The sequence below is a fragment of the Diceros bicornis genome, chromosome 31 (assembly GCF_020826845.1).
Source record: "Diceros bicornis minor isolate mBicDic1 chromosome 31, mDicBic1.mat.cur, whole genome shotgun sequence".
NCBI classification, from domain to species: Eukaryota; Metazoa; Chordata; class Mammalia; order Perissodactyla; family Rhinocerotidae; genus Diceros; species Diceros bicornis.
The window spans coordinates 902,327-915,576 of record NC_080770.1 but is presented as its reverse complement, the minus strand read 5'-3'; the positions used below and the strand labels follow the sequence as shown (position 1 = coordinate 915,576).

The window sequence follows — 13,250 nt, the reverse complement described above, 5'->3', positions numbered from 1 at the left end:
TACCCCCATCACAGGGACTACAGCCCCCACCACTACCACCACCTCAGCGCCCACCACCCCCACCACTACCCCCATCACAGAGACTACAGCCCCCACCACTACCACGACCTCAGCGCCCACAACCCCCACCACTACCCCCATCACAGGGACTACACCCCCCACCACTACCACCACCACAGCACCCACAACCCCCACCACTACCCCCATCACAGAGACTACAGCCACCACCACTACCACCACCACAGCGCCCACAACCCCCACCACTACCCCCATCACAGAGACTACACCCCCCACCACTACCACCACAACAGTGCCCACAACCCCCACCACTACCCCCATCACAGAGACTACAGCCCCCACGACTACCACCACCACAGTGCCCACAACACCCACCACTACCCCCATTACAGGGACTACAGCCCCCACCACTACCACCACCTCAGTGCCCACAACCCCCACCACTACCCCCATCACAGGGACTACAGTCCCCACCACTACCACCACCTCAGCACCCACAACCACCACCACTACCCCCATCACAGGGACTACACCCCCCCCCACCAGCACCACAGCGCCCACAACCCCCACCACCACCCCCATCACAGAGACTACAGCCCCCACCACTACCACGACCTCAGCGCCCACAACACCCACCAGTACCCCCATCACAGGGACTACACCCCCCACCACTACCACCACCACAGCGCCCACAACCCCCACCACTACCCCCATCACAGAGACTACAGCCCCCACCACTACCACCACCACAGTGCCCATAACCCCCACCACTACCCCCATCACAGAGACTACATCCCCCTCGACTACCACCACCACAGTGCCCACAACACCCACCACTACCCCCATTACAGGGACTACAGCCCCCACCACTACCACGACCTCAGCGCCCACAACACCCACCAGTACCCCCATCACAGGGACTACACCCCCCACCACTACCACCACCACAGCACCCACAACCCCCACCACTACCCCCATCACAGAGACTACAGCCACCACCACTACCACCACCACAGTGCCCACAACCCCCACCACTACCCCCATCACAGAGACTACAGCCCCCATGACTACCACCACCACAGTGCCCACAACACCCACCACTACCCCCATTACAGGGACTACAGCCCCCACCACTACCACCGCCTCAGCGCCCACAACCCCCACCACTACCCCCGTCACAGGGACTACAGTCCCCACCACTACCACCACCTCAGCACCCACAACCACCACCACTACCCCCATCACAGGGACTACAGCCCCCACCACTACCACCACCACAGCGCCCACAACACCCACTGGTACCCCCATCACAGGGACTACACCCCCCACCACCACCACCGCAGCGCCCACAACCCCCACCACCACCCCCATCACAGAGACTACAGCCAGCCCCACTACCACCACCCCAGTGCCCACTACCCCCATCACAGGGACTACAGCCCCCACCACTACCACCACCTCAGCGCCCACAACACCCACTACTACCCCCATCACAGAGACTACAGCCCCCACCACTACCACGACCTCAGCGCCCACAACACCCACCAGTACCCCCATCACAGGGACTACACCCCCCACCACTACCACCACCACAGCGCCCACAACCCCCACCACTACCCCCATCACAGAGACTACAGCCCCCACAACTACCACCAACATAGTGCCCACAACCCCCACCACTACCCCCATCACAGAGACTACAGCCCCCACGACTACCACCACCACAGTGCCCACAACACCCACCACTACCCCCATTACAGGCACTACAGCCCCCACCACTGCCACCACCTCAGCGCCCACAACCCCCACCACTACCCCCATCACAGGGACTACAGTCTCCACCACTACCACCACCTCAGTACCCACAACCCCCACCACTACCCCCATCACAGGGACTACACCCCCCCCCACCACCACCACAGCGCCCACAACCCCCACCACCACCCCCATCACAGAGACTACAACCCCCACCATTATCACCACCACAGCGCCCACAACCCTCACCACTGCCCCCATCACAGGGACTACAACCCCGACTCCTAGCCCCAGGATAGGGACCACAACCACCACCACTATCACCACCACTGAGATCTCAACCCCGACTCCAAGTATCCTCACCACCAGCACGGAGACCCCGACTCCTACAGGCACAAGATCCACTGGTGTGACCAGCACGCCAAAACCCTCGCCTGAGTCCTCCTCCCCTCCAACCTCTCAGTCCACCTCCCCCTCCTCCACGGCATCAACCACACTGCTGACCACCACCCCAATGATCGTGGAGACATCCAGCACACCTTGGCCCCCAACACCAACAGCACCAACGGTCACTACACCCTCTCGTCCGCCCAGCCCCGGCACCACCACTCCAGGTAAACAGACCCCACGGGCCCAGCATGGTTGCAGGGACATGCTCTCACATCCTCCCTACCCCGGAGAGCTCACTCTCCTACCAGGGGAGCTTTGAAGCTCCTTTGACCCGCGCTGGGGCCCCTGCTCTGCCTAGTGAGAGTGGTCTCCAGGAAAGTTCCAGCGGGCTTGGTGAGCCTCCCTTGCCAGCTGAGCCTGGCCACTGGGAGTCCAGGGCGCCGATGGCCACTGGCCTGTGTGTGGGCAGCGGAGCTGAAGGACCCCCACTCGCCCCCACAGAACATCCTTCTTCAGGACAGCTGCCTGTGGCACACTTCCCCCAGCCCACAGCTGTGTGATGGCAACGTGGGCAGAACCGTGCCCAGGGGAGCCCACTGAGGCTTGTGGGGCCAGGCCCGGGTGGGGAGCAGAGGCTGCCAGTCAGGTGCCTGGGGAGACCCTCTCTCTGTCAGCGCCTCCCCTCTGTGGCTTCGGAGGGCAGCTGGTCAGTGTCCTTGGACGGACCGGTGTCCTGTGGCCACCCCTCTGGCCAGGCCGGTGAGCTCTGCTGCTGCCCTGGGGCAGGTGCTCTCCCTGTGGACCTGCCCCTTGCACACACCGTGGACACGGCCCTGCTTACCCTGTCCTGCCACGCAACTGGGAGCCGGGGCAATGGACTTGAGGCCTTTCTATGCCACAGCCCCAAGTGAGCTGTCCAGCTGCACATCTGTGACAAGCCGCTGCCATCAGCCCTCACCTGTCACCTCCATCCTTACAGGCACGCAGACCTCAGGTCCCACCCCATCGAAGACCACCCCCACCAGCGGGACCACCACTGGGCCCCCCTCGCCCACCACGGCACCCCCCTCCACACCCACTCCTGTGACTGTCTCAACAACCACCACAGGAACCTCCACCCTGACCTCGACCACGCCGCCCATGCCACAGACCACCAGCACCTCGACCACCAGTGTGTCCACCCCTACCTCCACCCCACTTAACACCTCGAGCACCGTCATCACCACCAGCTCGTCCACTGGCTCCCCGCACAAACACTGCTGTGTTCTGAACCACACGGACCACATGAACCACACGAACCACACGCACTACTACGCCCCGGGTACGCAGGCTGTTCCCTCTGACTCGCAATGGCGGAGGCTGTGGGACTTTGGGCTCTGCTTGGCCGTGGTTAGGAGTCAGGTCTGAGGTCTAACCTGGGAGCTTGCTTGGGAAGCTGGGTGCCACGTGCGGGGGGCCGATTCCATGGCCAGCCCCACCTCGTTGCAGCCACGAGTTGGGGGAGAGGGCATGGTGGGCTTCCCTCTGGTTGCCTGGGTGGGGCCCTGCCTGTGCACTGTGGCGACCAGCCCTGCCTGGATGGCGTAGGCACTGGTCTCTCTCCCCTGGCAGGTGAGCTGGTGTACAACGGCACGCATGGAGACACCTGCTATTACGTGAACTGCTCTCTGAACTGCTCCCTCCAGTTCTTCAACTGGTCCTGCCCGTCCACACCCTCCCCACCATCCAGCCCATCCACGCCCACGCCCCACCTGTCCACAACATCCAGCGTGCTGACCACCACCCAGCACCCTGGGTGCCCAGACTTTAACCCTCCCAGAAAGGTCAGTGGGCTGTGGGTGTCTGTGTCCCCACTGTCCAGGCATCAAATGCCCCAGGTGCGCCTTCCTGCTGGTCATCCAAGACGCCCCTGTCCCCACACCCGCACCACCCCAGTGGGGCCACAGTGTCAAGCTGCCTTTCCGACGCAGGATCTGCCAGCACCCCCCATCTTCTCACCCACACCCCTCTTGCTGCAGCACGGTGGCCGTGAAGCTGCCTCCCTGACGGGACCGACTTGGCCTTCAGCCTCCTGGGGAGGGCTCTTTGGTGCTCGCCCCGGGGCCTCACAAGCAGTGTCCGAGGCAGCCTGCGGCGGCCAGGCTGGTCCCCCTGACCCTGCACCCTCCCCACCTGCAGGTGAACGAGACGTGGTGGATCTGTAACTGCACCATGGCCACGTGCAAGCACGACAACACTGTGGAGATCGTGCAGGTGGAGTGCAAGCCCCCGCCCATGCCCACCTGCTCCAACAATCTCAAGCCCGTGCGTGTCCTGGACCCCGACGGCTGCTGCTGGCACTGGGAGTGCGACTGTAAGCCTGCACCATGGCTCGGACCCTCCCCGCTCCTCCCTTCTGTGGGCAGGGGCTGTGGGGCCTGAGGTCCTCAGGCACAGACCCCAGGTTGGACGTGACGGCCTTGACAGCTGAGCTCACCGAGGGCCAGGCACATGTCCAGAGGGGCTTCTCATGCCCCAGCTGATTCCCCACCTCGAGGGGGTCCGGGCAGGGGAGGGGTGTGCCTGTGGAGCACAGGCACCTCTGTGGTGAGAGGGGCAGAGCTGGAGTTTGAACCCGGACCTTCCGGCTCCAAAGCCAGGCCCCGTCCTGCGGAAGGAACGGCCGCTGAAGGCTGAGTGGGGAGGTGCCTTTTGGGGGCCGGAAGAAGCTGACCCCCATCTACCCCAGCCTGGATGCCCCACGTGCCCCAGAGCAGACTTTGCCGGCCCCTCGGTTCCTGCCTGCTCTTCCGGCCCAGCCCTGAGCTCCTGGCCCTGTCCCGCCCCCCGCCCAGCCCAGCTCACCCGGGCTCCCTCCGCAGGCTACTGCACGGGCTGGGGGGACCCGCACTACACCACCTTCGACGGGCTCTACTACAGCTACCAGGGCAACTGCACATACGTGCTGGTGGAGGAGGTCAACCCCACAGTGGACAACTTTGGGGTCTACATCGACAACTACCACTGCGACGTCAACGACCGCGTGTCCTGCCCCCGCACGCTCATCGTGCGCCACGAGACCCAGGAGGTGCTGCTCAAGACCGTGCAGATGATGCCGCTGACCGTGCAGGTGGGCAGCAGCCACGTCCACGCGGGCGCACCCGTGCAGGCGCCCTCCCCCGGTGGCGGACAGGGGCTGGGAGGGGGGCAGCGCTCAGGGGACACATGCGGCTCTTCTCGCAGGCCCACCCGGGCGTCAGGGCCCCCTTGACCTCCCCACTCCTGCCCCTGCCGGCCACCCTGGGTGCAGGTCTCTGTGGCGGAAGGATGGAGGCACACACCGCACAGAGTTGTTGGCTCCCGTGGCTGGGGGAGCCCTGCCCTCTGCACAGGGCCCCAGAGTCTGGGGGGCTCCGAGGGCAGCGCCCTCGCTGCCTCACCCCTGGGACCAGCCTGGACAAGTCTGCCCAGCGCAATGGAAAGGAATCGAGGAAGGGCAGGACCCCCACCACGCGGTGTGGGGTGGGGGGCGGCGGCCCCAGGCCCTCTGTGAAGGCCCAGCCCACCTGCCCCCCCGCCCCAGACACACAGGCTCCCTTCTCCAGGCGGCGAGGGCAGGGCAGCCCTCCCGCTGAGTGGCAGCTTCTGCCCCGCTGGCCCTCCCTGACCCCAGGCGTGTCGCCGCAGGTGCGGGTCAACAAGCAGGCCGTGGCGCTGCCCTACAAGAAGTACGGGCTGCAGGTGTACGAATCGGGCTTCAAGTACGTGGTGGACATCCCCGAGCTGGGCGCCCTCATCTCCTACGACGGCCTCTCCTTCTCCATCAGGCTGCCCTACCGCCTGTTCGGCAACAACACCAAGGGCCAGTGTGGTGAGCCCCTGCCCCCTGCGGCCCTGCCCCGGGAGGCCGGCGGGGAGTGGGCACCCGCCAGCCCAGTTGAGGTCCTGCTCCTCTGCTCAGGGCCCCGTGGCTGTGACCCCGGGTTTGGCCCCTGTGGGACGCCAATAGGGGTCTAGTCTAGTCTGTGCCCTTGGCCCTGGCCGGCTGGTCCCCAGGGGACTTGGGCAGGAGAAGGGCAGGGGCCCAGGGGCTCGCCCGGTCTGCTGGACAACGTGGCCCTTCTCGCCAACGCAGGCACGTGCACCAACACCACCTCGGACGACTGCGTGCTGCCCAGCGGGGAGATCATCTCCAACTGTGAGGTCGCAGCTGACCAGTGGGTGGTGAACGACCCCTCCAAGCCGCACTGTCCCCACTCCAGCTTCACCACCCAGCGCCCGGCTATCACGACAGCGGGGGCCAGCGGCACCACCCTACGCAAGGGTTGTGCGTCTCCTCTCTGCGAGCTCATCCAGGACAGGTGACTCTGTGCCCGGGCCTGTCTGTGGCCTCGTCACTCATGAGCTGCAGGGGCTCAGGGAGCGGCCTCGCCTCTCTGTGTGCCCGCCGGCCCCCACCACCTGCAAAGAAGAGACGAGGCGGGGGCCTGGTGTGGGGCTGGGCAGGCAGAAGGACCGCAGCCCCACGGGCAGGTTCCCAGGGCTCTGGCTCCTGATTTCTGTGGGGCAGAGCTGCCTTGTCAGACACCCCCGTGCCGTTTTTGAACCCCCAAGTCTCTCCTACCTCCTGGGATGGTGCAGGGTAGGCCGAGCTCGAAGCCTGGGGTAGACCAGTTGACCCAGGACAGAGCTAGCATTCAGGGCTGATTCCAGGGAGGCAGATTCGGGCATAGACAGAGAGGGGGCGCTCCCAAAGCTGACATCCATGGGAGTGAGCACCTCGTCCCCAGAGGTATGTGAGTCGAGGCTGGGTGGCCCTCTGCCAGGGTTGCTGAAGCGGGGAATCCTGGTACCCAGCGGCCATTTAGATGTGAAGCCTCCGTCTCTGGGAGCCCAGCCCCCGGCCTCATCCTCGGGCCACAGTGTCGGGCCCCTCGGTGGGATGCAGGCCAAGCCAGGCTCCAGCAGGGCAGCCCAGGCGCGGAAGCTGGGTGGTGGGGAGTGAGAGAGCCAGGTGGCACCGGCCAGAGTGTGACCCACACCCCCTCCCCAACAGCTTGTTCGCCGAGTGCCACGCCCTGCTGCCCCCCCAGCACTACTACGATGCCTGCGTGTTCGACAGCTGCTTGGTGCCTGACTCGGGCCTGGAGTGCATCAGCCTGCAGACCTATGCGGCCCTCTGTGCCCGGGAGGGCGTTTGCATCGACTGGCGGAGCCACACCCACGGGGCCTGTTGTAAGTGCCCGCCTGCCCCCGCCCCCGCCTCTGGGCCGGGGTCCCGCTGACCAGCGGGGGTGTCCAGGCTCTGCTGGGTGCTGGGCCCAGGCTGAAGCCAGACGGGGGTGGGGCGGCCAGGCACACAGAGGCAGGCTGGGCCTTGGGGTGGGGAAGGAGGGCTGGCTGGAGGGGCCGGGAGCGCTGGAGGGACTTAGCCTTGCTAAGCAGCACCGGGCACCCATCTCCCGGCTCGGGACAGCACGGGGAGCCAAGGTGGGCAGCACTGGGCAGCTGGCTGCCCTCAGCCAGTGTGAGAGGGTGGGTCCTTTGTGGGAGGGGCTGGGCAGGACTGTCACTTGCCAGGGGGTGGGGGGGTAGTCACAGGCTCCTCCCTCCTGGCTTCGGCCCCTCTGACTGCCGCCCCCCTCCCACAGCGGTGACATGCCCGTCTCACAGGGAGTACCGGGCCTGTGGTCCTGCGGAGGAACCCACCTGCGAGTCCAGGTCAGTTGTTGGAAGATGTGCGGGGACGGCGGGCTTGCCCCTCTGGCCGTGTGCCTGGGCGGCACCATCTGGGTGTGGTGGTCCTGCGTGCCTGCTCCCCAGCCCGTCCAAACCCATCTCATGAAGCCCTCCCACCCCTCCAGCTCCTCGCAGCAGAACAGCACCAGCCTGGAGGGCTGTTTCTGTCCCGAGGGTACCGTCAACTACGCCCCTGGCTTTGACGTCTGTGTGGAGTTCTGCGGTAGGCTGCGCCGCCCGCTCCTGTCGTCCCCTTCTGCCTCCACGAGGCTGACCCTGGCTCCTGCGGCACCAGGACTCTCCTAACAGGATTTGTTTCTTCCTAGGCTGTGTGGGACCTGACAACGTGCCAAGAAAGGTAGGCCCTCCCCCTCGGTGCTGGGGCGGGATTCTCCCACAAATCCTGAATTTTGTGGGGTGGGGTGGGTTGGACATGAGAACCTGGAAGTCAATATTGAGTAATGAGTCATTTAAATTGAGAAGGCCGAGCTAGCAGGGATATCCAGCCACTCATTGATCTGTTCCTCTGCCCCTCGCTCCATCCATCCCTCCATCCCTCTGTCGCTCTGTCTGTCCCTCCATCCGTCTGTCCCTCTGTCCTTCCGTCCCTCCATCCTTCTGTCTCTCTGTCCCTACATCCGTCCATCCCTCGGTCTTTCCCTCTATCCCTCCATCCATCTGTCCCTTCATCCATCCCTGTCTCTCTGTCTGTTCCTCTATCCATCCATCTGTTCCTCCATTCCTCCCTCCCTCCATCCATCCCTCCATCCTTCTATTCCTCCATCCCTCTGTCTGTCCCTCCATTCCTCCATCCCTCTGTCTGTCCCTCCATCCTTCTATCCACCCATCCATCCACCCACACATCCTCCACTCGTCTACACCACCCACCCATTGGTCATGCGATGCTCTGTCTGGACCTGAGATGATGTCCTAGCCACTGCAGTGTCGTGTTGCCCACCCTTGGTTGATTTCTTAGCTCTATTCTACACAAACCCTGTAGACACGCATGGTGCGTCTGCCCCGAGCCAGGCACACGTGGTGTAGGCAAATGCTGGTGAGCAGGTCACAGTCGCGATGTTAGTGGCCTGGCCCTGAATGAGGGCCTCTGTCCTCGACCAGAACCCGCCCAGTGTGCTCGGAGGTTGGGGGGCACAGGTTTTCCCACAGGGCCCCTCAGCGGGCTGCCCCGCGCAGCCTTCTCCCTGGCGTCAGCACGGCCTTCTCCCAGCGTGGAGCGAGGCGGCCGCCCGCTCTCCTCCCTGCTCACCCCCTTCCTCCTGCAGTTTGGGGAGCACTTCGAGTTCGACTGCAAGGACTGCGTCTGCCTGGAGGGCGGAAGAGGCATCATCTGCCAGCCTAAGACATGTCGCCAGAAGCCCCTCTCTCAGTGCGAGGAGGATGGCACCTACCTGGTCACGGAGGTTGACCCCGCTGACACCTGCTGCCACGTTACCTCCTGCAGTAAGGCCATGCCAGGGGGGTGGGGGGTTGCGGGCTGGGGCGCCTGGAGTCCCTGAGCAAGTCCCCGCGCATTTTCACTCCTTGGGGAGCTAGGCAGCAGCGACCTCGGGGCCTGCTGGAGCTGAGGCCGCAGGGTGTGTCCACCTGTGGGCGTTGAGGAGGCTGCTGCGCTCGGGCCTGGCGTGCCTGCTGCAGGACCCACAGAGGCCCCAGGCCCGACCCTGCGCCGCAGGAGGTGGCGGGGCTCTGCCTTCGAGGAGCAGTCCTGTTACCGCGTCTCCTTCTTCTCTTCAGAGTGCAATGCCAGCCTGTGCAAGGAGAACCCTCCCACATGCTCTCTGGGATTTGAGTTGAAGAGCGAGATGGTAGCCGGAAGGTGCTGCCCCTCGTACTCTTGCGGTAAGTGGGGCCCGGGGGCGAGGGGCAGGGGAGGCCCCCGGGCTGGGGCTGGCCGCGTCTTGAGCGAGGCAGTGGGGTGAGGTGGCTCCCTCCTGGGGACCTCAGATTCTGCATGGCCGACGCACCCACCCTGGCCCTGAGCACCTGCCCCCTCCACCGGCTGTGTGGCGGCCATGGGGGCGGGCAGGGCAGTCTGACTCCTGCCCTTGTTCTTTCTCCCAAGTGCCCAAAGGCGTGTGTGTTATCGGGAATGCTGAGTACCAGGTGAGCCCTGGGCTGGGCTGCGGGGAGGCGGAGGCCGGGGGAAGGACGGGGTGGGGTCCTGGGCAGGCTCTTGGCTGGCCGGGGTGCTGGTGAGGGCCCACTCTGGGGGCTCCCTTGTGTGAGTCAGGCTCGGGGCACCCGGCTCCTCTCTCGCACCACCGGGCGCCTTCCAGGGCGGGAGGGAGGGAGGCGCGGAGGTGGCCCGGCCTCACGGGCCCCTCCCTGTGCCCGCCCTAAGCCTGGTTCTCCAGTTTATTCCTCCAAGTGCCAGAGCTGCATCTGCACCACCAGCAGCAACAGCACCACACAGCTCAACGTCATCTCCTGCACCCACGTGCCCTGTAGCACGTCCTGCATCCCTGTAAGCCGCCCCCGCCCCTTCCCTCCCGGGAGCGGAGTCTGGCCCTAACGGCTCTCCTGTCCTCCTTCCGTCGCTGACCCGAGCCCCGTGTCTCTCTCCTAGGGCTACGAGCTCGTGGAGGCCCCTGGGGAGTGCTGCATGAAGTGTGAGCAGACCCACTGCATCATCAACCGGCACAACATCCAGTACATTCTGAAGGTGCGGGAGCCCCTGCTCACGGCCCGCCTGCCCCGCGGCAGGGCCGGCCTAGGGCCGAGGGCAAGACTAGGGCAACTGCAACAGCCCCTGGCTGAGTCCTCCGTAAAGTGTCCTGGGGTGGCTGTAACAAGTGACCACAGACTGGGGGCTGAAACAGCAGGTGTGATTCTCCTGCCTGTCCTGGAGGCCAGAGTCTGACATCCAGGTGTGGGCCCGGCCACGCTCCTCCCAGACTCGGGGAGGATCCTTCCTGCCTCTTCCAGCTTCTGGGCTCCAGGCCTTCCTGGGCTTGTGGCCACATCACTCCAGGCGCTGTCTGTTATCACATGACCCTTTCCTCTCTGTCTTATAAGGACACTTGTCATTGGATTTAGGGCCCCCTCCAGTAATCTAGGATGATCTCCTCTCGAGATCTTAACTTAATTACAGCTGCAAAGACCCTTTTTCCAAATAAGGTCACATCCGAGAGTTCCAGGGGTCAGCACAGGGATACGTCTGTGGACTACAGGCTGGGGCTGCCCCTAGGCCCCTCCTGGGTGTCACCTGCCCCGTGGCTCTGGGCCTGCAGGCTGGGCCTCTTGCCCGAGAAGCTGCACTTGGCTGGGTAGTTGGGATCTGCTGGGTGTTTCCAGTGTGTCTTTCTGGGTGGGCTCTGAGGGTGGCCCTCACCAGACTGTCCTCTGCCCCACAGCCCGGGGAGATAAAGCAGGACCCCACCAACAACTGCACCTTCTTAAGCTGTGTTAAAATCAACAACCATCTCATCTCTTCCCTCTCCGACATCACCTGCCCTGACTTTGACCCCAGTATCTGCCTCCCGGTGAGCGAGCCCATCGGGGGTGCTGCCTGTGTGTGCTCTCCCAGGAGTGGGGGTCCCCGATGTTCCCAGAGGGCTAAAGCCCCAGTGCCAGGACAGGGGTCTCTGGCCCTGGGCCCCTGTGGCTGGGGGGCACTCACCGTTGGGGGAATGTCTAGGGGCACAGACTCATTCTCTTTTCCTCCAGGGTTCTATCACACTCACGCCCAACGGCTGCTGCAAGACATGTGAGTACAGGCCAGCGAGTGGGCGGTTCCCGGGGCCTGAGGTGCGGCCTGGTGGGTGGGCTCCACCCAGGTCCCCTTGAGGGGAGGAGGGTGTAAGGGGACCGTGCCCCGGGAGCCCTGTCCCGTCTGTGCCCCCTCAGCCGGGCGATGAGTTTGAGGGCATCAGCGGGGGGCGCCCAGCTCGCTAGATGGCGGCAGAGGGCCAGGCGATGTGCGCTTGGGGAGGGAGAGGAAGCAGTGAGGGAGACCTGAGGGCCCCCCCTGAGGTGTGGAGACCCCACCCCAGAGCCTCCACCTCCCTCCCCTCCAGGCATCCCCCGCAATGAGACCAGGGCCCACTGTTCCACCATCCCCATCACCAAGAGGATTTCACACAGCGGCTGCACCAAGTTGGTCACCATGAATTACTGCTCCGGCTCCTGCGGGACCTTCGCCATGTGAGTCCCAGGCCCTGAGGGGCCCCGGTGGGGGGCAGCGGGGGGGGGGGAGGCTGCCCCACCCCGGGAGGGAGTGGCCCTTCACGGCGGCCCTCCCCCAGGTACTCCGCCGAGGCCCAGGCGCTGGACCACAGGTGCAGCTGCTGCAAGGAAGAGCGCACCAGCCAGCGGAAGGTGATGCTGGACTGCGCCCACGGCAGCTCGCTGAACTACACCTACACCCACATCGAGAGCTGCCGCTGCCAGGACACCACATGCGAGCTCCTGCCCACCGAGAACAGTGCCTCTCGCCGCCACAGGCGCTCCACCCCCAGGGCCCTGGGTCCGTGAAGCGGGCGAGCAGGGTGGGCATGCCGCCCAGGCCCCGCTCCCCACCGTCCTCCGCAGCGTCCCGCTGAGCCTCTGAGCTTCCTCACCTCCTGCGCTGGCTTCCTCTCTGCGGATATTTATTTTCCGAGCCTTTGTTCACTTCTTTGCTTTCCCAAATAAATTTGGGCAGAGATGCTGTGCTGGTGTGCTTCAGATGGTGCCGAGGGGTCTGGGTGGGCCGCCGTGCATGGGCCGAGGTCCGGCTGCTTCGTGACGGACGAGTGGTTCAACACTGTCCAGAGGGGACCTCTCAGCCCTCCTTGGGTCTGGTCACCAGGCTCTGCACACAGCACACGGGGGACACCGTGAACATTGGCAAACTTGTACAAAATGCAACCATGAGACTACCCTCTCTAGGGCTCCCCCCAGAATGCCCTGTCCCGCGCTGTCCTTCTCTCCGCATGTGCAAAGCCCTCATGGGGCCATCAGGATGTAGGTGGCCCCTTTCCAGGAAGCCTCCCGACCCTGAAATTGTGAAAAAGGACTCAGGTTCCTTTCACAGCGGTTTCCAGGGCTTCCCCTGGTGAGGCCTTTGTCTCACCCTGAGGGGCCTGATAGCTCTGGGCAAGACTGTGTGTGTGCATGTGTGTGAGGAAGCATGAGCATGTATGTGCACCTGCGTTTGTGTGTACACATGTGTGAGTGAGCATGAGCACGCATGTGCACCTGTGTTTGTGTGTATGTGTGCATGTGAGTGTGTGATATGCACCTCACCCTGGGTCTCTACACTGGGAAAAATAGGGAAGGTCTCAGTCCACGAATCAGGGGGCAGCATGTCAGCTCCTGCTGCAAAAAGTGACCTCCCGGGTCCTTCCGGGCTGCTGTGAAGCTGCTGG

At 64.4% G+C, this 13,250-nt stretch overlaps 1 protein-coding gene across 1 annotated transcript in view; it reads left to right on the top strand.

Moving 5' to 3' along the window:
* MUC2 (mucin 2, oligomeric mucus/gel-forming) overlaps nt 1-12,554 on the top strand; it is a 34,433-nt gene extending 21,879 nt beyond the window's left edge. The window contains exons 32-54 of the mRNA XM_058527673.1: nt 15-442; nt 543-1,207; nt 1,397-1,876; nt 1,949-2,387; nt 3,143-3,484; nt 3,775-3,986; nt 4,342-4,516; nt 5,025-5,272; nt 5,830-6,013; nt 6,278-6,503; nt 7,199-7,377; nt 7,794-7,863; nt 8,007-8,104; nt 8,208-8,239; nt 9,165-9,342; nt 9,637-9,741; nt 9,965-10,005; nt 10,244-10,366; nt 10,469-10,564; nt 11,256-11,384; nt 11,569-11,608; nt 11,919-12,045; nt 12,147-12,554. Coding sequence (XP_058383656.1) covers nt 15-442; nt 543-1,207; nt 1,397-1,876; nt 1,949-2,387; nt 3,143-3,484; nt 3,775-3,986; nt 4,342-4,516; nt 5,025-5,272; nt 5,830-6,013; nt 6,278-6,503; nt 7,199-7,377; nt 7,794-7,863; nt 8,007-8,104; nt 8,208-8,239; nt 9,165-9,342; nt 9,637-9,741; nt 9,965-10,005; nt 10,244-10,366; nt 10,469-10,564; nt 11,256-11,384; nt 11,569-11,608; nt 11,919-12,045; nt 12,147-12,375 — 4,846 coding nt within the window. The 3' untranslated portion in view covers nt 12,376-12,554. The remainder of the gene's footprint in view (nt 1-14; nt 443-542; nt 1,208-1,396; nt 1,877-1,948; nt 2,388-3,142; nt 3,485-3,774; nt 3,987-4,341; nt 4,517-5,024; nt 5,273-5,829; nt 6,014-6,277; nt 6,504-7,198; nt 7,378-7,793; nt 7,864-8,006; nt 8,105-8,207; nt 8,240-9,164; nt 9,343-9,636; nt 9,742-9,964; nt 10,006-10,243; nt 10,367-10,468; nt 10,565-11,255; nt 11,385-11,568; nt 11,609-11,918; nt 12,046-12,146) is intronic.
* The last annotated feature ends 696 nt before the right edge of the window (nt 12,555-13,250 follow it).